Source organism: Macaca thibetana, chromosome 6 (assembly GCF_024542745.1).
Source record: "Macaca thibetana thibetana isolate TM-01 chromosome 6, ASM2454274v1, whole genome shotgun sequence".
Lineage (NCBI taxonomy): Eukaryota > Metazoa > Chordata > Mammalia > Primates > Cercopithecidae > Macaca > Macaca thibetana.
This window is the reverse complement of record NC_065583.1, coordinates 140,210,379-140,233,849: the sequence shown is the minus strand read 5'-3', so window position 1 is coordinate 140,233,849 and position 23,471 is coordinate 140,210,379. Positions and strand designations below refer to the sequence as shown.

Below are 23,471 nucleotides of genomic sequence, written 5' to 3'. Positions count from 1 at the left end.
ATCAAGAACTCAAAAACATATAGCAATACAAACCTCAGAAACACCTAGAAAGTCATATATATTCATATGTATTATTTGTATTAGAGACAGGGTCTCGCCATGTTGCTCAGGCTGAACTCAAGCCCCTGGGCTCAAGCGGTCTTCCCACTCAGCCTCCTGAATAGCTAGGACCACAGACATGCACTATCATGCCTGACTAGAAAGTCATATTTAACTTCCTTATCCATTTATGTTGAAGCCCTCAGAGGCCATGGCAAAGTCAAAACTATTTGTACAGGAGCTATTTTGTAGGATAACCAGGAAGAGAATGTTCAAGGTTCAAATTTGTAGATCGATGATGATTCTCAAACTCCTGATTCTGAAAACAGGGGGTACACAAAAATTCAACTGATGTACATGTCTTAGAGAGTATACAAGGCACCAGCATTTGGGAGGTGGACCATCACCATCAAAACTTTACTACCTGCTAGGCTATCTTGCTTCTTCTGCTCTAATTCACTCTGGAAGAGAGAACACAGTAGAAACAGGAGAAGGGTCCAGATCGTCAGTACTCGGAATAACACCAGACCAGGAGATGATGCATACACACATCTGCGGAGGTTCTCCGCCAAGGCCTGAGGGGACCTGGCGGGGCACACACACCACCCAGAAAGTCCCCATTTAAGTCAGGTGTTTCTTTCCACACGACACCTCACAATGCAAGACAGGGCATCGCTGACTGCTGGGGTTGTGGCAGTTCCATCTCCACCTTCACAAGTTACAGAAAAACATACAGGGGTTGTCACAATCAATGCTACCACCGGTGCTTCCGCCACCAGCTCCTCCTACCCATGCCCTCGCCCAGAGCCTGCAGCAGAGGGCTCCTGCCCCAAGAACTTAATTTGCGGCGAGAGTCAAGTTCCCACATCCTGTTGAAGAGGGGCCTGGTGCTCTCTCCAGCCTCAGAGGCTCAGCCCACTGGAATCCACCACAGCTCATTTGTAATGAAATAGATATTCTATTAGCAAGTGCTTAAATCACAACTACAGGTCAACAAAGGAGCTAAGAAAATCATCTCCTCCACTCCCATCTGTATGACCAAGCAAGGTGAAATTTAAGTAAACTCAGTCCATCAGCCAGTATGTTCAATGCATATTATGGAAAGAGATGTGCCAGGTTCAGGGATGTGTGTGTTTGTTTGCCAGGGAGGGAACTGCTGTTGAGCAGGAAAAATAAAACAAGGTTCCTGCTTTTACATCTCCTTGGGGAAACAGCACATATGTAAATTATAATTCATTAAGAATCTAAATAGGCCGGGTACAGTAGCTTGTGCCTGTAATCCCAGCACTTTGGGAAGCTGAGGCAGGTGGATCACCTGAGGTCAGGAGTTCAAAACCAGCCTGGTCAACATGGTGATACCCCGTCTCTACTAAAAATACAAAAATTAGTGGGCGTGGTGGTGCATGCCTGTAGTACCAGCTGCTCGGAGGCTGAGGCCCGAGAATCGCTTGAACCCAGGAGGCAGAGGTTGCAGTGAGCCAAGATCGTGCTACTGCATTTCAGCCTGGATGATAGAGGAAGGCTCCGTCTCAAAAAAAGAAAAAACGTATTTAAACAGTGTTAATGGGGATAGAAAAGATCCCTGCGGTTCTATTATCTGTAGTGGAACTTGTTATCCACCATGCCTGTGAAGGGTTTTGTCAGGAGTACTGTATTTTCAGCCAGCAACCATTAACTCTTAAGTTGGGGTAGTTTTTTTAATGTAATTTATAGTAGTAAAGAGTTTTATGAAAGTTTATTTTCAGATTAAAACCATTCCCTTTTCCAGGTTTCCTGGGTACAAAGACTGTGTGTGTGCGCGCGTGTGCATTGTGTGTGTGTTGTGTGTGATGAGAAGGGATGGAGGGCTTGGTCATGGGGGACATATGTATTATTTTCTTTAATCTAGGCAATGCAAACCAGTAATGCAGAATCCTATTGCTGTATAAAAATTTGAATTGCTTGAATCTATTACAAATTTTTGCCAGTGTGCTTCCTGCCTCAAGGATAGTAAGTTTCTCCAGCTTAGGGGAGAACATTCTATCTCTTTTTGTTACACTTTTTTGTTACACATTCAATCTTTTTGTTACACCTCCTGGTCAGACCTTGGCAGAGCAGGTCCTAAGTTTGAGTAACAAAAGGCATCAGCCCCACAGAAGCTGGGTCTCCAACCAGAGCACCATCTTCATCTGCCCTGGCTACAACCTCCAAAGCCTTAGGCAGGACGAGGGCTGGCTTCCTGGAACCTTTTCTCCTGTACTCATGAGCCCCCTCACAGCCTCTTGTTGCCCTCTGATATCACTGTACTGGGGTCCTATTACGGGTAAGGATGGCAGTGGTAGGAACAAATTTTGTTCCATAAGAAGAACCAGCAGTTGAAACCGAGTAAGTCATGGGTAACAAACGACTTTATCTCAATATAAGAATAAAGAAACTCCACATATGGTAAAAATGTATCAAAGATTTTTTGAAAAACCAATTTGGGTAAACTATTTTATTCATTTACTGCCTCCCTCATGATTAGAAGCATTACATACAATCAAATGAAGTCATTTGATTCCTTTTTTATGGGCTTTATACAGGGAAGAGTAACAGCAGCCACAGCAGAGATTAATTCTCCTCTTGCTTTAATTGCAAAAGTGACACAAACATATCTTAAGGAGGTAAAATCTGACTTTGAAGTCATTTTAAATTCATTAGTTACCCATGATTTATGGAAGTTTCATTTCTTTTGTATTTTAAAGAATATCCTAAAGATGAGACTTTCCAAGGTGGGCAACTTTAAAAACCATTGCTAGTAGTGGCTCATTTAGTTTCTATACAGTTATTTGTAGGTGTTAGAGTGTAGTCTATGGAAAAAAAAAATTAAAATCTGACTTCCTGGTAAGTTAATTTCAGTAGTTCAAGAGCAATAGAATTAGCTCAGGGTTTCTGAACTTTGGCACTATCCACGTTTTGAACTGATAATTCTTTCTTGTGGGAGACTCTCCTATAGGACAGATGTGCAGCATCCCTGGCCTCTATCCAACCCCTTCCCTGGCTGGTCATTTTAGTCAAAAATGCTTCTAGACATTGAAAAACCTCCCCCAGCGGGGGGGGGGGGGGAATTCCCACTAGCACAGGTTAAGAACCACTAGATTAGCACAATATCCAAGAAATATTTAAAACCATGAGTAATATAACAATAAAACTAAAACAAAACAAAATCCTGTTCCCAATAATAGAGAGAAAATATTTTTAGTTTTCCACATGTAACTATGTAGGTGAACTGACTACAAAAGGGAAATTTTCTTTCTAGGAACAGAAAAGATGGGACGTCTGTCCTTCGTGCCGTCTCAGCCTTTAACTGTTTACTAGGTTCATTACTTTTATGCAGATTGCTAAAACTGAAAAAGATTTTCTGAAAACTGGGCTTTTTAACTGGAAATCTGGAGGATGTAACAAAAGCATTTTTGTTAACAGACATTTTCCCAAGGTCTGTGGCAAATGTAAAAGTTTATACCATTGAAGATAGTGAGGAAGGGCAAAATATATGGGGGCTAAAGGAAATTAATTTCCATGAAGAGATTTTCTACTATTAAATCTGTGTTTGTGAGCTATATTGGTGAGTCATCTGGACTAAGCATTATATGGATACATAGCAGGTAGAAATAATAACAAATTGCTTCAAATGGCTTTGAAAAGAAATTGCAAATGAAATTTTTGTTTTACTAAAACATTATAAACTGTGATGTCTTCCAGATTGTGAAATACCTCCTCTGATTAATAAGTAGAAGCCCAATCTTGATATCATTAAGTTAAAAAGATTCTGCAAATAACATGCACCGATATGGTCCAACTGGCAAGGGAAAAAAGTAGAGCTAATATTGAAACTATTTAACAACTGGAATTGGCATAGGTACAAACAATCAGAAATGGTTGCTGATCATACATCCACCTGTACTGGTGTATATATATCTACTGAATATCAGTCCTAGAAAAAGACAAGGTGCAGAGTAGATGTTTCCATCTGTGTGAAAAGTGGGAGAAGGAAGGATGTAAGTGTGTGAATATGTGTGTGTTTATGTTTACATATGCGTCGGTTAGCAGCATACATGGGAAACTGGTGACAGTGATTGCCTCTAGAGAGAACCAGGGAAGATCATCATGTAGTTTATTATTTAAGGAAGATCAGCTTGAGACTAAAAAGTAACACTGCTAGTCATTATTCCAGAACAACAGGTATGAACTCATACTGTACTGGTAAATGAGGGCATCAGCCTAACTGGGGAACTAACTTAAGGAGTTGTAGAAGGCTTACTTTTCACTCTATCACACACAACAATATATTACCCCTACCCTTTTTTAAGTAAAAATAAAAGTACTAGAGAATTGAATAGATATTCAATCCACAATGAAATCAGAATGAGAGAATATCCATTTTAAAAATCATTTTTGCTTTTTCTATCATTATGATTAAAGAAAAAATCTACCTATTATTGTTACGATTAAGGATGAGTCTGGGTGTTGAACACTTTATCTACTAAACTTATTAACAGTGATCGTGATTAAACAATCTCTAAAGCTAAGAAGCCAATATTAGCGATTAGATAGTTGCAGAGTACAGGCTACTGATTTGCCAGACATGTTAGTGACTAAGGGAGTCTAAGATGTCCTGCATAGGAATTTGTTGCTCTTTCTTTCCCTGTCTTTCAACATCCAGTGACAAGTCTCACAGTGTAGGTAAACCAAACTTAAATATTGTAACTCTATTATGTTATTCAGGAGTACATTAGTTCTAGCTATTTTAATTTAAAATTGGGACATAACATTAATGATTGCAACTTCAGAATTTGGTCACCTAGAGAAAATAATGTTTTGTGACTAGCGAATTAGAAAAACAGAGATAGCAGGTAATTACATATATATTACAGGCAGTTCTTATCTAAGAACTTTACATGCCTTTACCCATTTAATCCTTATTTTAAAAGAAAAACCCTGTGAGCTATAGGTACTGTTATTATTCTCATTTTAAAGATGTAGAAAACTGAGCCTCACAGAGGATAAGTACCATGCTAGATCACGTGGTTAGTAAAGTGGCAAAGTCAAGGTTTGAACTCAAGTCATAACCCTAGAGCCTGTGCTATTAACTTTGACATTGCACTGCCTCCTGGGTCTGGGTTGGCAGCTGAAAGACTTATGTTCCAATCTAAATCTACCACATTGAGTTTGATAATGGGTCAGGGTATTTAATGGGTTTTTCCCCCCATGAAATCCAAGGCATAAAGTAGCCACGTAAGTAGGATACCACTTAAAACTCTTGCTTTCCATTTCCTCATTGATGCAGAAAGAGAAAGTACTAGAGAATGTCTAACATTTCACCTGATTTATAAAAATCAGAAATCCTCCAGTGTGCCAGGTACTCTTTAAAGTGCTTTACATATAGGAAATTGTTTACTTTTCCTAACAGTCCTACAGGTGCACATTATTATTCCCATTAGGGAGGTGAGAAAACTAAGCCCAAAGAATTTTGATGTCTTTTGTCCAAGGTTAAATAGCCAGTAAGATTCAAACCCAGGCCACCTGGTTCCTAAGTCTGTGCTCTTAGTCACTCAGCTATGCAGCCTCCTGTTATAAATCTGGAATATACATTATATGATATGGAATTATGTCTAGAATAAAAGACATCTTCCACAGAGACAGACTTCCTTCATTAGGGGGCAAATTTTTGTTCTTGGTACTGCCATAATTATGCCCTTTGTACTGACGTTTGGGGTCCTCTGCAACTCTGATCTCCCTGAGGGTTCAGGGAAGAACCCATTCTCTCCTACTCCCTCCCCCAGCACCCAAATTCTCCCTTGTTCTGCTGTCTTCCTACCTCTTGCCTTTGGGAATTATTTGAGGATTTGAGGAAGTCAGGAGTGGTAGGAAAGTGGCAAAGGGAGGAAAGGTAGAAAACAAGCAGTTTCCAACAACTCAGATAAGGGAGATAAATTAAAGGTATAAAATTCAAGCTGGAAATTGCTGCTCTTGTTAGCTTTTCTGCTCCTGCTTAAAACCCTAGCCTTCCACCCTGCAAACACACATGCCCTACAGTTTGGTATGGAGAGAAACTCTTGCTGAGGGCACCATTTCTTGTAAAATCACTATGCACAGTGTTCATCTGAGTGCCTGCCTTCATTCCCCAAGCATATATTAGAATCCTGAGGGAGCCAGGCCCTGGGCTAGGTGATGCCTGGATACAAAAAGAAATGAGGCAGTTTCTGGACTTTGGAGACCCAGATACAACTGAGTTTGCTTGCCTGTGCTCACAGTTCCTAGAACTGTTAGGTAGCATATTCAAAACCTTGAGTACACTACTTAACAGTTCTAATAATAATTTCCATATATTGAACTCATATTGTATACCAGACAGGCATTTTACAAATTCCGTGTTTAAAGCACATGACAATTCTGGCTAGGATTTAAACCCAGTTCTCATGCTTTTGCCATGCCATCCTCCTGCAGTTCCAGCCTCATTTTCCTTTCTTGTGAAATGGGGTTAAATAACGTCATTCTTTTAGAACTACTGTAAGAATAAGATGGGACGATATAGAACTAAGCACATGCATTTACCCCCCACTAAATGGTAGTTCTCATCACTCTAACAGGAAATAACATAGGGGCTTGTAGAAGCACCTGAAGTGTACATGAGTCAGGAGGTGGGAGTAGCCTTCCCAACCGGAGGGATCTGGTTTTGCACCTTGAAAGAGAAAATGTGCCTGGGTGCGGGGCAATGAAAGGTGAGGGATAAGTAGGAAAACATGTTATGGGTGAATTTTAAAGCATGAAAAGGGAAATTGTTATGGCCACATTGGTTAACTTCCGTGAATTTTTTAAAGTCTCCAATCTTCAAATATTTCTAAAAGAACTAAAAATTTAAACTCTTTGCTTTCAAGACAAAGAGCAAACACACCATTAATTTTCCCAGGTAAAATGGGATTACATTCACAGAGAAAAGTGAATACCTATTATCTTTGCTATGTAATACCTTAATTCTAGACAAGCAGGGGAGACCCAGTAAAAGAACCTCTCAGAAAAAGCGATGACTGTGGAAAGAAAGGTCTGGAAATAAGATTGACAGCCCGTCCCTATTACCTCTTCCTTATCTTCCCCCTTGAGCCTCCAGAGCATGACCTCTAAACAGAACAATTCTGAAAGTGAGTACACTCACTTGCTAGTATGGACACAGGTGAGTCATTAGTGCTAAATAATTACAAATTAGTAGAAGAAGTCATTTTATTACTTACTTATAAAAATGAGCAAGGTTTTCCCACCACATCTCCCTGTTAGCAAACAGAACTTAAATGTGGATAGAAGCAAAAAAAAAAAAAAAAAAAAAGAAAAGAAACTCTTGCAAACCATAGAGTTGTATGTTAAACATGGCCATAATTTACAGAAGAACTTACTTACTTTCATTTTTTAAAGGTAGTTTCTACTTAAGAGTCTCAATTATAAAATATGGAAGAAATCCTTTTTTAGTCACTTCCATATTTTTTCAAGTGAAACTTTAAAAATAAATAATACCAAGTTAGAGTAAATCCAACAAGATATCTAGAGGAACAGTGAGAATAAAGAAAGGATTTGTTTCTTAAGCAAAAATAAGCAAGTCAGTCTGAGATAACCAAACGAAAAAGTATATGCACAACCATAGCCTTCCCCTTTCAAGAAACTCTCGCAATTTATTTTGCCAGAGAGGAAGAGAAATGTTACAATATCTTGCTAACCAATCAGCAACACTGCAGGCCTCAAACCAGGAAGCTCTTTAAGGTATAGTATTTTAAACTGTGCAAGTAAGACTTTTGTCTCTCAGCTAGTTTTTTTTCCCTATGTTTGTAGGATGCAAAGGCAGATGTAAAGTCCCTCATGGCGAAATTTAACACAGGGGGCAACCCGACAGAGGATGTCTCAGTCAATAGCCGACCCTTCAGAGTCACAGGGCCAAACTCATCTTCAGGAATACAAGCAAGAAAGAACTTATTCAACAACCAAGGAAATGCCAGCCCTCCTGCAGGACCCAGCAGTGTACCTAAGTTTGGGTCCCCAAAGCCACCTGTGGCAGTCAAACCTTCTTCTGAGGAAAAGCCTGACAAGGAACCCAAGCCCCCGTTTCTAAAGCCCACTGGAGCGGGCCAAAGATTCGGAACACCAGCCAACTTGACCACCAGAGACCCCGAGGCAAAAGTAGGATTTCCGAAACCTGTAGGCCCCAAGCCCATCAACTTGCCCAAAGAAGATTCCAAACCTGCGTTTCCCTGGCCTCCTGGAAACAAGCCATCTCTTCACAGTGTAAACCAAGACCATGACTTAAAGCCACTAGGCCCGAAATCTGGGCCTACTCCTCCAACCCTGGAAAATGAACAGAAGCAAGCATTCCCCAAATTGGCTGGTGTTAAAGGGAAATTTATGTCAGCATCACAAGATCTTGAATCCAAGCCCCTCTTCCCCAAACCTGCCTTTGGCCAGAAGCCACCCCTAAGTACTGAGAACTCCCACGAAGAAGAAAGCCCCGTGAAGAATGTGTCTCCATCAAAGGGGTCCCCAGCTCCCCTGGGAGTCAGGTCCAAAAGCGGCCCTTTAAAACCAGCAAGGGAAGACCCAGAAAATAAAGACCATGCAGGGGAGATTTCAAGTTCACCCTTTCCTGGAGTGGTTTTGAAACCTGTTGCGAGCAGGGGAGGCCCAGGCCTCTCCAAAAATGGTGAAGAAAAAAAGGAAGATAGGAAGATAGACGCTGCTAAGAACACCTTCCAGGGCAAAACGAATCAGGAAGACTCGGCCTCAGGGGCTCCTCCTTCCAGGTTCCCTAAGGCCCCTTCTAAGCTGAGAGTCGAGGGGCCATGGAGCCAAAGTCAGGAAAAGGAAAAGGGAGACAAGAATTCAGCCACCCCAAAGCAGAAGCCATTGCCTCCATTGTTTACCTTGGGTCCACCTCCACCAAAACCCAACAGACCACCACATGTTGACCTGACGAAATTCCTCAAAACCTCTTCTGGAAACAGTGAGTTCTTTTCTCCTTTGCTATTCAGTATGGTTTACTCCAAGGCAGAGAATGTTTTAGCTTCTGGGGAAAGTTTCGTAAGGAGGAATGATTCTGTATCTGGTACTCATATGTGGTGTATAATGAATTTTCTTTGTCTTGTTTTTTTCTTTCATGTGGGAGGCCTGGGAAAGTAGGAAGTCTTCATTCTGTGAGAAAATGCCTTGGTCAGCTGGGGTTTTGTTGGGGGAAGGGAGAGGCAATGCATCCACTTCATTGATACATGGCTTTGCTTAATGATAACCATTGCATTTACTTCCTTTGTTGGGTTTCATTTCTGTTGAATGAGACTGAGGTATGTTACCCCATCAACGCAGAGGAGTTAGACAGAAAATGAGCTATCCTCTAGGTCAGTGGTTCCCAAAGGGAGCAATTTTGTCCCCCAGGGGACATTTGGCAATGTATGGAGGCATTTTTGATTGCCACAACTGGAGGGTGCTACTGGCCTCTAGTGAGTAGAAGCTAGGGATGCTGTTGAAGATCCTACAATGCCCAGCACAGCCCCACAACAAAGAACTATTCAGGCCATAATGTCAATAGTGCAGATCTGACAAGCCCTCCTTTAAGTGACTGCAAATATCCACACAATTCATCATGTTTTCTGAGCCCAGTATTCAAATGAGAAAGGAACAGGACTCATGAAATTCACATTTTAGCTATTTTCTATTTCTCAGTATAAAGTTTTCTGAACTTTTCTGATTCATAAAGTAATATATAGTTAGGAAAATGAGCCAGACAAAGGAGTACTTTCCTTTCCTTTCAGGTAAATAGTTTAAATTTCTACCAGAGATGTCACTGCAATTCTCTGGGATGTGGTACTGAGTGACTGCATGACAGAAGCTCACACATGCCTGCGATGATTAATATTTTAGGTAAATGATGTGCAATTGTTGTTTATTGTGAGGGGGGAAAAAGATGCCTACAAGTGACCACACTACTCTTAGTCACATCTTTCTCCTTACAAAAGTATGGTCTAGTTAAAGCGGTTCTAAGCCTAAAGGTCATTTTTAGTTTTTGCACTGTAGAAACATCTTGCGATATATTATCTTCCTGAGATCAGTATTCTCCTTGTTCGTAAACAGTTTAGTGATCAAGTCCCCTGCTAATTCAAACACACAGAAAGCAAGTTTGGAATGATCCCATGACCATCTGTCTTCCAGACAGGTTCATCCTTGTTTCACATTGCATCTTCTCCTCATCTGTCATTTTGTTTCAATACCGGTTCATAATTCAGAACTGTTATTTTTGTGAGACTTTCTAAAAGGTCCCTTATTTCTCTTATTTCTTCACCTCAGATAAAAAATTAAGTATTATAACCTCCATTTTATGGCTGTGACTTCATGCCAGGGAAGGAGCTCTGATGTTAGGCAGAAATCCCTGGGAACTTTCTTCCATCTTTGTTTCACTGCAGCTCCAGTGCGGGTGGCGGCAGAGCACGGTGGTAACACATGTTGCCTGGTGTCATGCTTTTCAATGAGTTTCCACAAATGCTAACCAAGTCCTCTTTCTGACTCTGAAGGCCTGACAAGGTCTGATTTTTAGTGAAGTAAAGCTACAAAGGACCCAGGCAGAACTGCAGAGCAGACGGAGTTTATCCTTGTTCTCCTTCTCCTCTCCTTTGCAACCCTCCCCGGCTCCTGAATGCCTACCTGCTGTCAGTAACCCATGCCACAGTTCACATTTTAAATCTTGTCATCAGTGTAATCCCCTTAACATCTGATGCCTCAGGATGTATTATGCTCCAAAATGTATCCTGTTCTTTCTTCATTCACCTCTTCCACAAATCACAGCTCAATCCCTCTTAATCTAGATTGACCTCACTTGACATCTGGATTAAGCAATCTGATTCATAACTTTAAACTCTAACTAATATCCCTTTAAAGCATCCACATTCTTAAAAAGCATTTGAATTCTTTTATATTTTAAGTAGAAATTACATTCTGACTGAAAAAGCAGTAACTGTAAAATGGTGTACACTGAAGCTACCTTTAACCCTTGTCTGCCACTTTCTGGGTCTTTCTAGCCCCTACCCCATAGAAACCACTCTTCTTAATTTCTTATATGTCCATCTGAAGTTTCTTTATGTTCACGCAAGCAAATACAAACATAAATACTACCCCCCACTGGCTTTTTACTCAAGAAATAGAATATTATGTGCAATGCTCTGATCCTTGTTTTTTTAAAATAAATAAATCCTGTATATCTTCCCACATTTTAATAAAGAGTAATTGATTGTTCTTTAGAGCTGTATAATACTTCAGTAAATGGGTGACAAGCTTAATCGATTTAACAATTTGTATTGTTTCCAAAAAACAACACTGCAGAAAATAAACTGGTGTTTGTGTCATAAAGTAAGCATTTATTTTCTGAATTTTCTGAACACAAAATTTTTTAAGTCAGGTCTGCCTACTCTTGATCCTGCCACTGCTATTTTTCTTAAACAATGCTAGAAATACTAAGTAATTTACCATTTCATTTAGGAAGGTTAAAATATATCAGAATTAGAAAGTATATATTCATTTTATATAACTGGGTAAGCAAGATAAAGAAAAGAATTAAATTTCTGTTGTAGCAAAATTTTTTAAAATTCTGAATTCTATTTTTTATAATTCTGGAGTACGTAAGTAGAAAATAAATAATTATTAAATTATTAAATAATATACATATACATAAATAGGTGGTATATTGTACACACAGTCTTTAGATGGGAAAATTCTTTATTAAATGTAATTATCGCCCCCATTTCACAAGTGAGTGTTGAGATGTGACATATCCAAATCACACATCTGAGGCTAAAATCCAAGTCTCCAGATTGCAAGTTTAATAGTTTCTCCACATACCATTGTGCCCCTGTATGTATGTTTGCATGTTTGTGTTTAAAGCATAAGTGTATTATTTATTTATATTGAATATATATGCAGATACCCCTTGACTTATCATGGGGTTACATCCTTATAAACATTCATAAGTTAGAAATATTATAAACTGAAAACACATTTAATATACCTAACTACCAAATGTCATAGTTTAGCCTAGCCCACCTTAAACGTGCTCTGGACACTTACATTAGCCTACAGTTGGACAAAATCATCTCACACAAAGCCTATTTTATAATAAAGTGTTGACTATCTCATGTAATTTATTGAATACTGTACCATGGTTTCTACTGAATGCATATTGCTTTTGTACCATCATAAAGTCAAGTAACCGTTAATTTGAACTGTCATAAGTAGGGCACCATCTGTGTATGTATACATATTATCACAAATATATACATAGGATTTTAACTTTTTTCAAAGGACTTTCAAAATGTTTATGTCTTTTAATACTTATAATGTCCCGTGAAATAGATAGAGCAGCTTTAATGAACCCATTTTAAACCGATGTGCAGAGTTTCCAGGTTATCCGTTACTAATGTTATTAATGGTACAGAGCCTAACATGAGAGTGTTTGCCATATAATGCAGACTTCAAAGTCAGTAGACCTGGGGTTTAAGCACGACTAATGTATTTACTAGCTGCATGACCTTAGCTTTACCTCTTTCGGTGTATGTCTTTCTTCATTTGAAAAAATGAGTATAATACCACCTACTTCGCCAGCACATTATAATCACTACACGAGATTCGTTGTAAGTGCTTAATACAGCATTTGACATATAATAATATCAAAATAAGTGAGCACTATCTATAATTTTATTACTTTTATTAGCATGAAAATTTTATTACCAGACCCGTGATGCTTTGATCATTTTATATTATAAATCATTTTTATGTTATATTATATTATTCTAGGAATCATTAAACTGCATTTTACTTACTTGTTTGTAATATGTAAATGTATTTGTGATTTATGATGCCAGAGTCAAACAATGATGGTTAGAAGAGAGGTTTCCCACCAGTTGGCCAAGAAAGTTCTGCCCTCAGATGCCTCCTTCCCCACAGCAAAGGCTGGTAGAGAGCAGTAGGCGGCACCCAGGTGGCACTAGGTCACAAGTGCCCCCAGATTTTGCCATCTCCTACTGAATGAAGCCAAGGGAAGGCATCTGACTCAGCCAAGCAGAGGTGGAGAGGCTGCAAAGCCAGCATAGATGACTGTCATCCCAAGACACTGGTATTATCAAAGGCAGTTTTCGAAGGTCATTGTTTCCAGAGTGCATTTGCTTTCCCCATTACCTGTCAACCTGGAAGAAATAAATAAATGTGGCCAATGGATTTGCTATGGATTATGATTGGCCACAGCTGCTTAGATTGGCAAATTCCAGGGAAAATACTTCTGAGTGTGCTGCTACAGGCCCTAAAAGTTTTTGAGATTGGAGTTTTTATGCCAGCTCCAACAAAAAATGCCCAAAACGCATCTGACTAGGCATGAATTTTCATATAGCAGGGCTTCCAGATAAATTATTTGCTGCATGGTATAATTAGAAAATTTATTTATTTGCTTGTAAGAAAATGGGAAAGAAGAGAGGGAGTCTATGCTTTAGAAAACATGAGATTCTATTACTAAATATTTATTCACTAAGATTTAATAGATACTGATGGGAGCAAAACGAAAAGCCTTGCTAAGTGAATGTGGAGACTCCAAAAAGACTATTTTTTGTTGTTAGAAGTAACTATACTAGCGTTCAAATTAACAAAGATTCATCTAATAACTCTATATGCCTTTTAAACTAATACTATTTTCATAGCCTTCTACTTCATTTCTTCCTTTCCAGGTTCCCATCCAATTCCTTAAACCTCTTCCCCAGATATACCCTCCATCTCATATCATCTGTGCCCAATATATTGGGTTCCCATCCAATTCCTTAAACCTCTTCCCCAGATATACCCTCCATCTCATATCATCTGTGCCCAATATATTAACTGTTAAAAATATTCATCATTTATTGAGGACTTGCCATATACCAGATACACATTACGCTGTTTATTCCTCTCAAGCCATGAATAGGAATTCTATGAGGAAACCAAAGCTCAGAGAGGTTGGGTAACTTGCCCAAAGGCATAACATGACTAAACAAGGTGTGGGTCAATCTCATGTCTCTCTGATTCCACAGACTGTGTTCCCACCCGCATTCCACCTTGTCGTGCTGGGTTGCCTCTCTTCAAACATAGAATATCACAAGACAATGAATCAAGCATAAATGAAACCCCCCAAATCCTCATTCCTCTCCCTTTCTGTGGCCTTTGGTTGAAACATACCTTTTGTTTGTTGTCTGTTTTGTAAATACCACTCTAAGCTCCATGAAGACAGAATCCAGTCTGCTTGCCATTCTCTCATTTGGAGTACGGAAGTAATATACATTTTTGTTAGCTTCTCAAGTTTATTCTTTCACAGAATTCTATTTAAGCAGGCCGGGCGCGGTGGCTCATGCCTATAATCCCAGCACTTTGGGAGGCTGAGGCGGGTGGATCACCTGAGGTCAGGAGTTCAAAACCAGCCTGGCCAACATGGCGAAATCCCATCTCTACCAAAAATACAAAAATTAGCCAGGCGTGGTGGTGCTCACCTCCCAGCTACTCAGGAGACTGGGACAGGAGAATCACTTGAACCTGGGAGGCAGAGGTTGCAGTGAGCCAAGATTGCACCACTGCCCTCAGCCTGGGTGACAAAGCAAGACCTTGTTTCAAAAAAAAATTCTATTTAACTAGAGTTTATGTGCTCCCAGATTTTGTTCAGTATTAGATTTTAATACTTTATAGTGTGGCAATTGTTTTAACACAATGGATAACCCCTGCCAATAGACTTGTACTCAACTGAACGGAGCTTGGACACAAAACAACTGTTATAACAGAGGGTCTATCTTGCAGATCGATTTAGCTGCCTTCCTTGTTAAACTGTAAGCTTGACTCTAACATGTTGCTTTTCTGATCATGAAGCTAAATTTTTTTTTCCTAAGAACAATTTAGGGTTACAAAAGACTAACCATTTTTTAAAAAATCAAAAATCTCAAAATATTCTCTGAACTAACCTTTCCTTTGCTTCCTTTTGGGTCCTGAGCCAGTTCTGACAGAAAGGGCTTCTTCCCATGTATCAACACAATACTTCACCAAAGTTTGGGTTCATAAGAACCCCTGGCCTGACTATTGGTTTGCATGTAGGATTTGGTAAAAAACCTGCTGGGAAATATTCACTTCAACCCTTTTTTCTAGTCTTGTTCTTAATACTGGTGAGAAACCAAGACTGATTTTTTCCATGTGTGAGCTATAGGAATGATCAGTTAAGCACCTTGACAGCAACAGGTGTAAAGCCAGGACTCCAGAGGGCATTAACAAAAGACTGATGGTCCCCTCCTCATCTGTGTATGTATCATTTAACTAATCCAGCCTACAACAACTTGAAACCAAAAGGTGCTTGGGCTATTTTCACCAGCAAGTAACTTGTTTCCAGGAGTCGGTAAGTTTTTCCTTCACAGGCCCCAAAGCCATCACCCTTCTTTTTCCCCTCATTCTCCTTTTATATGTACTCTGTTAACATGACCTTATTAGATATTTACATATTGAAAACTGTTTTATATCAGCATGTGGCAGTATTTTACAAATTGTTGCTCTTAGCCACCACAGGAAAAAGGGATTCTATGTTCACATTTTAGAAATGCAGTGGTAAGTGCTTTTCTTTAAAGATTTCTCCAAGTGTTAATATGCCACTGTGCACTGGGAATGTAAGAACACAATACAAAAAGAAAAGATCCCAGGATACTTTGACTGAAACAGCTCATAGACTGGACTGTTACAGCACTCTGAATCACTGGAGGCAAAGCTCTCTCATACATAGACTGGAATTGGGAGTTACTCAACAGTGTGGTTCAGCTTTGGGGGGCCCTCAGCACACCCTGCACTCTCATTGTCCCAGGGCCTGGTGCACACTTTGTGGCTGGTGTCGTTCTTCTTTTTACTCCAGCCCGAGCCCAATTTATTTCACCCACCCTCCTTAATCCCTGAAAAAGAGGTTGTTCAGAAGACCCCCAGGGCTTCTTCCTTCTAGTGCACATTGAAATGTCTGAGGAACCCACTTACTGTTAATCAGGCAACTTACCTAGGTTTAAGCATAATAGAAATGCCTCAGAAAGACTCTCCTCCCTTAACCACACCGTCCCTGGTCAAATTTTATGAAGTACCCCTATTAATCTTCCCTCTTGGAAACTTCTCTCTTCTGCCCTTCTAAGATAAGCCAGCAAACAAACTGTTCCCAGTTGTTTCCTATCCCAGCTGCATTCCTTGGTCTTTTTTAATACAAGATTTCCTTCTTTCCTTCCTTCCTTCCTCCCTCCCTTTCTTCCTCCTTCCCTCCCTCCCTCCCTCTCTTCCTTCCTTCCTTCCTTCCTCCCTCCCTCCCTCCCTCCCTTTCTTCCTTCCTCCCTCCCTCCCTCCCTCTCTTCCTTCCTTCCTTTCTTTCTTTCTTTCTTTCTTTCTTTCTTTCTTTCTTTCTTTCTTTCTTTCTTTCTTTCTTTCTTTTTCTTTCTTTCTTTCTTTTTCTTTCTTTCTTTCCTTTTTCTTCTTTCTTTCTCTTTCTTTCTCTTTCTTTTTTTCTTTCTTTCTCTCTTTTCTTTCTTTCTTTCTCTCTTTTCTTTCTTTCTTTCTTTTTCTTTCTGTCTTTCTTCTTTCTTTCTCTCTTCTTTCTTTCTTTCTTTTTTTTTTTTTTTATTTGAGACAGGGTCTTGCTTTGTCACTCAGGCTGAACTGCAGTGGCACAATCATAGCTCACTGCAGCCTTGAACTCCTGGGCACCAATCCCTCCACTTCAGCCTCCCGAATAGCTGGGACTACAGGCACATATTGTCACGCCCAGCTTTAATAATTTTTAAAATTTTTGGTAGAGACAGAGTCTTGCTTTGTTGTCCAAGCTGGTCTAGAACTCCTGGCCTCAAACAATCCTCCTGCCTCGGCTTCCCAAAATGCTGAGATTACAGGCATGAGCCACTGCACCCAACTAATGTTTCATTTTTATAAGCAATCTACATGGTCTTTATTTCAAGATTCTGGCATTTAAATTTACTGTGGAGAAGTATGCGGACAACCTGAATTTCCCTCTTTGAAAATGATTTGCTTTTCTGCCTGGATTTCCAAAGAAATCTTTGTCCTTAAGGTTAAGAATCTTAGCCAGTATGCGTCTGTGTCAATCATTTTATCAGTATTCTCTCAGGCTCTCAGGAATTTGCTATGCTATATGAACAGGGGTCACACTAGTTCTTTTGATCTGGCTGAAGGATGACAAGTGCATCTGCAAGTTCTCATCCAGTGTGATAAGTTTGCCTTCCCCTCAGAACTGCGATTTGAGTTCTGAGTGTGGCTTTGAATCCATTCTTCTGTGGCATACATATTAGCTGTGCTGGTCTCTAGGGTAGTCCTTACTGGGGACCCAGATTCCATTCCGTTTCCTGAGATCTCATTCAGTGCCCTGTACCGGGGCAGGGCCAGCCCTGGCAACTCATCCCCCTCCTGCCTCTCCTGTGATCCTGTTGTGGTATTTAGGACTTTTGTGCTGAAGGATTTCCCTTGACCTTCCCAGGCTGCTCACTCACCTTAGAGTTCGCTTCTCCAACCTGTAGTGTATTAGAGAGAATACGCAGGCTTTTCTAGAACCACTGTCTTCCCTCAGTATTGCTTTTGGACATAGAGAACAGGTGGAAGGTTAGCTTGCCTCCGGTGGCATCAGAACCTTCTGTTTCTTCCCTTAGCCACCACTTTTTGAAGTTTATGCATGATATTGTCTTCCCTTTCTTGTGAGGTGACTGCTAGTGAGTTTTAGATAATGTTTGCCTTGACTTATTTTGTTTTTTACTATTTTTACTTGGGAATTGGAGGAGGGACACTCTGAAATTTCCCATCCTCATTTTTAAATACCACTAAATACTTAAATTATAGTCTAAGGATCAATATTTCCAAAAAGACCATCGATTTACCCCTTCACAAGGCAGACAGCAAGATGGCAGAACTATTAATAACATGCACTGAGTGCCCACCCCAAGCCTTGTTCCATGCTCTCTGGACCATGATCACTGATCAAGGACACTCAGGTGTCCTCTAACCCCTCCCCACGTCTCCCACTCTGAGGAGTCTTGTGGACATGATCCCAGTGGGGTATGAGGAAGATCCAGGGCTGGATGCCTGGACTGTGATAGAGCCTGCCCTCTCCTAACCTGCAGATGCCTTGAGGGCCATCATTGTGTAAGCCTTTAATCAGCCAATCCACTTAGAGGAGGAGGTGAACAGAACACTGGATGGGAGAGTGAGCCAGGACAAGGAGAAGGCCCCTGGAGCTGGCCTGCGAGAAAGGCAGATTCCTCATCTTCAGAGACTTTGCCATTGAAAAGTTCCCTTGGCATATTTAGGGTCCTGGTTCCCTGCTGCACACTCAATTTGACCTTCAAGATTCTTTCTGCTCAGGCACCAGCTATTCCTTTAATATTAATTTTAGCTCAACAATAGTCCACACTTATCATTTAGTTTACAGGGAAGAGTTTCCTTAATATAGTTATACTCACCCTGCTTTAAGAGAGACTATCGCTTTTCTTAGTTATGTGAGCAGAAGTTTCCAAATAGCATAACTTAGGGCAATATGCCATGATTTGCCCTTGTTATAAGAACTCCTCCTGCGATCAAGAGGCTAAAACTGATATATGTTTAAGCATCTCAAAAAATAAGAAAATATTGTCCATTCAACTGGCATTGTATCAACTTTAGTAGCATACAAGAAGATATGACCACTTGTAATATAAACAAATGTTTTCACAGTTGCTGAAATAAATAAAATGTAAAATACATTACCCTCAAATAAAGTATGAGATGCATTATGAGATGATTTACTTAATTTGATCAAAATTATACAACCTCTAAAATATTAAAAGCATTAAAATGAAATTATAATTTACTTCAGAAAAGGAGAATGAAAAGAAATTTTAATAAAATACAAATACATATGAGTATAATAATTAAAAATAATAAAGGCTCTTTCTGATTTACTTTCAATTGTGCATACACGCATCAAATGTTTAAAACTAGCTAAGAATATCGGACAAATGTATGTGTTATGATTCAGTCTGCAGGAGATGCCTTGTTTCACACAATCTGCTAAAACAATTTCCAAGCCAAGTCAAATAAAATCCTTTTATAAATGATTAGATGATGAATACGCTTTTGCCATTAAAGGCTTCTACTTTGCCTTGATTAAAACCATTTCTGATATGATGGGTTTCTATGCTAAAAGAATGTCTTTGTTCATGCTTTTTGTTTTCAAAACAAAATGAAATTGACTTATCTAACAAAAGAATAATTCCAGCTATTGGAAGAACAAAATTATGCCTCATGAGCAAAAATCCAGCTACCTATTTTTACAAAAATTTTGGAAATGTTCTATCCTTTCAGACAAGGCACAATAATGACAGTTAATGGCGTGGCTTTAAAGTCCAGGGAATCATCTAGAGCAATAGATTATTTGTTTTTCCAGCATCTGAGGAATAAGGGAGAGAAAAAGAGTTAAAAAGCTGGAGACATTTAACTGCTATATTAACTAGTAGTAAAGAGATAAGAAATATGTCTCTCTTTGTTTAAATTGCCACCAAGGGGGAAGGATTATACTTCATCCTGTCTGGCATGTCAGAGGTAGAAAAAAACATCTAGAACACTCAATACAAATAGATATTATCAGGAAAAAGTAACCGAAGATGAGACATCTGGTTATAGAAAAAAATCAAAGCCAAAAACCATATGAGGTTTCCTTCTCCCCAAAGTAAGAACCTACATTGTAGAATCAGCTGTTTGTATTTATTATAACAGTCCACATGTCTCTGCAGCTGCATGACTGCACACCACAACGGTTTTTTCAGTCCTGGTCCTGGCAACAGAGCCTGTGTGTTTCCAGGGGTGGTAGTAAGTCTATTGAAGTTAAGAGAGACATGCTTCTGTTCTCTTTTCTTGTTTCTCTTATAATTATCAGAAGAATAAAACAGTTCCCCTGGTTTTTAAAAGCAACCTGTGTGGCGATATGATTAGTTACAACTAGGCAATTAAAAGTCTGTCCCCCAAAAATGGCAAAGCAGATAAATATCTCAGACAGACATCCACACCATGTTTGAGTATTTGTTTGTCTTATTCTGGAATAGAAGGTAATCGACAATTATTAGGTGGAGAAAGAAACCTGGATTTGTGGAAAAAGAATTCCCTTAGTGTTTGTTTTACAATCCTACGGTTCTTCCTATTTCTCTTCCAAATTATCACCTTTAAAAAGTTGAGGTTGCCTCATGCGCTCTCAGTCATTGAGGATCTAGACTGCAGCTTTCTCTAGGGCTTCTGCATCTCCCAGCTCTCCAGCCTTTCACTTTTGGTTCATCTAGAAACCAGATGTGAGATGTATGTGTGTGACAAATCCAACATCACACACACACACACACACACACACACACACACACACAAGCATGGTTTGCTCCTCAGTCATTTTTCAAAAAGCAGTTTTACGCAGAAGAAGAATGAGGTAAGCCTTTAAAATGCATTTCCGTAATCGCTGTTTCTTTAAGTTAAAGAGAATTTTCTAGACCTGATACGAGCCATTTAACAAGCAGGAAGTTTCATTTCTTTGTAGGAAGGAGTTGCCTTTGATTTCTCTGAGTCCTGGAGTCCTTAGTCCTCATGGGGAGAAATTAGTTGTTCTCGGGCTGAGTGGCATGCAACCGGATACAGTGTCCAGTTCTCCCACTGGGTCTGTACCTACCAGCTGGGGGCTAACCCTAAGATTGTCCAGAGCTCCTCAGGATTGGGTGGAGCAGCCTGTGCTACAAAACCTAGCAAGGAACATTCCATCACCCTGCCCCCAACCAACTTTCTCCCTCTCATTTTCCCACTTTCTTCTTCTTTCTCATCTTCTAAACAGTGTTCTTTCTCAAAAGTCTTAATTCTTTTCTATTCCTTTGACCATCACTGCAAATCTCCCTTCTTTTTGGTCAGTGAAACCCACAGAAAATACTGGGCTTTATGGAGCAATCTCTTTAAAGAGATTGCTGAATTCTGAACTACTAAGAAAGCACAGAGAATTACAAGCGTCAACATTATTTTAAAGTAGAAAAGCCAATGTAGGAATATAAAAGCTGTGTTACTGTGCTCCTTAAAATCAGGACAAAGTTAGTGCCAAACATCATCTTGTGTGTTATTCAAAACATCTGATGCTCTGTGCAGATCTATGAAGGAGCAACTGGCTCGATTTCTCAAGGTCACTTCTAGCTTCCGGCTCCTGCTTCTTCTAACTTGGATGGGTTTGGGGATTGCCCCCCACTGACCCTGTGGTGTACTGCAATAACCCAAACAGAGACTCAGCAGTTTCCCTTGGTTTTCACTGCAGACCACTTATCAAAGGCATGTGTGTGCAGGACAGGCTTCACTGAAGGTTTGAGGAGCCAGAGGGGTTTACGTTGCAACTTGAGCTGGAAATTTAAAATATTGGCAGCCTCTGTCCTTCAAAAACAGCAGATATTTTGCAACTCAGGCTCCTAACTTCTCCCTGTAGCTCACCCTTTTTTTTGCTTTTCCTCATTTCTTTGACCTATCCTTCCCAAATGCAAAAAAAAAAAAAAAACCAGAACCACTCTTTCCACTTTATTACTCAGAATAGTTCAGCTATCTCCAAGCTGAACCCTTTGAGACAGCTGTGGTCTTCCTTTGAATATTAGCAGAAGTTTCTTACTCAAAGTCCTCCTCCCAGAAGAAGTCAATGGGAAGGGATGGCCGGGGGAGGAAGTGGGTTTATTTTCTGTTGCTATTGATAGTCATTGTATCACTAGAAATGAACTGCTGATAAACAGAATATATTCAGGAGAATTTGGTCAGTTCCAATGCAAGTACAGAAATCGAGTTGTCCCGAATTGATGTCAGAGTCAGGCTGTTTCATCTGTTTATTTTCAATGTCTAATAAACAAAGATCCTTAAAAAAAAAAAGGAATTCCAGAAAAGGCATTCTTCTGTCAGACCGGGGGTTTGAAAGCATTCAGGTTCTTTCCTGAGTTACAATATTACAAGGATACCCCAGACAACCAGCATCTCTTACTTGTCTTCCTGATCATTGTGAGCTCTAAATGGGTTTCTGAGGAGAAAGATGACGAGGACAGATAGTGGTTCTAATAAACAGTGAATGTGTCATATATTCGGAAGAAGCAAAAAAAAAAAAAAATCAAAATTGTGCATTCATCTTTCAAAGGTTCTCAAACTTCTAGCTGCATAAGAATGTCCCCAAAGTTTTTAGCTCAAGAGGTCTGGGATGGAACTCAGGAATTGGAATAGTTATCCAGTTTCACCAGATGATTCTAATGTAGGTTGTTCCTGGATCACATTAAAAAGTACTGTTCTCAGACGGACGCAGTGGCTCACGCCTGTAATTCCAGCACTTTGGGAGGCTGAGACGGGTGGATTACATGAGGTCAGGAGTTTGAGACCAGCCTGGCCAACATGGTGAAACCCCGTCTATATCTATACTAAAAATACAAAAAATTAGCCGGGCGTGGTGGCAGGCGCCTGTAATCCCAACTACTTGGGAGAATCACTTGAATCCCAGAGGTGGAGGTTGCAGTAAGCCAAGATCACACCATTGCACTCCAGTATAGGCAACAAGAGCGAAACTCTGTCTCAAAAAAAAAAGAAGTACTGTAGTCTAGAGAAGGATTAGAGTGGGGGCAGTGGGGCTGCGGGGCTGGGGGGTGGTACAGTGGTGTTGGGTATGCAGGGGTTGAGGGGGAGAGGAAGGGTTTCTAAGCCATAGATATTTTTCTTAAAACAAAAGAAATGCTGTAACACTGAGCCAGGATACTCGCAGTTAGTGATTACATCAAAACAAGCAAATGAATGAATAATCCATTTAAGCAAACAGGTAGGTCTGTGGTTGTTCTCGAACATTTGCTTAGTGAGGGAAAGAACAAAGGTGTTATTCAAGTATCTAACATATTCCATGGCATAGCTCTGACAGCTTGGAGTAGTTGAACAAGTTCTCCGCTATGGCAGAGAACTTGTTTAACTTGTTTAGTTACTGGATCACAAAGAGGTCCAAGGGTTCCTGAGGGATGTCAGGGCCTTTGGAGGGCTGCAGCAACCTCACCGTTTCCATAATTGGTAGATAGTGCACACCAACTGACCATCAGCCTGGAAGAGTAGTGTTGTGTTCTACCCACATGACAGCTGTAATCAACGACTCATGCCACCCTCTCCCTCTCTTTCCTTTCTTTCTTTTTCCTGTTCTCTATTCCCTTTCATTTTCATTTCATTGTTCCCCCTTCTGCCCTGCATTGGCTTGAGGTTTGTTCCACACAGTGCTTTCAGGTGGCACATATAATTACTATTCCTTAAATATAAAAATAACTTAGCACTACTGGTGGTATGCAAGGCAAAGAAAAAAAAATAAGAGCTGCGTTAATCTTGATAAAGGC

At 40.0% G+C, this 23,471-nt stretch overlaps 1 protein-coding gene across 6 annotated transcripts in view; it reads left to right on the top strand.

The window, feature by feature from the left end:
• Positions 1 to 23,471, top strand: part of FYB1 (FYN binding protein 1) — a 163,380-nt gene that overhangs the window by 55,067 nt on the left and 84,842 nt on the right. For 5 of the 6 annotated variants that reach the window (XM_050793417.1, XM_050793414.1, XM_050793412.1 and 2 more), the window contains exon 2: positions 7,876 to 9,037. In XM_050793417.1, coding sequence (XP_050649374.1) covers positions 7,876 to 9,037 — 1,162 coding nt within the window. Of the gene's footprint in view, positions 1 to 7,454; positions 9,038 to 23,471 lie in introns of those variants that run through there. The other variant, XM_050793416.1, reaches the window with a different exon arrangement.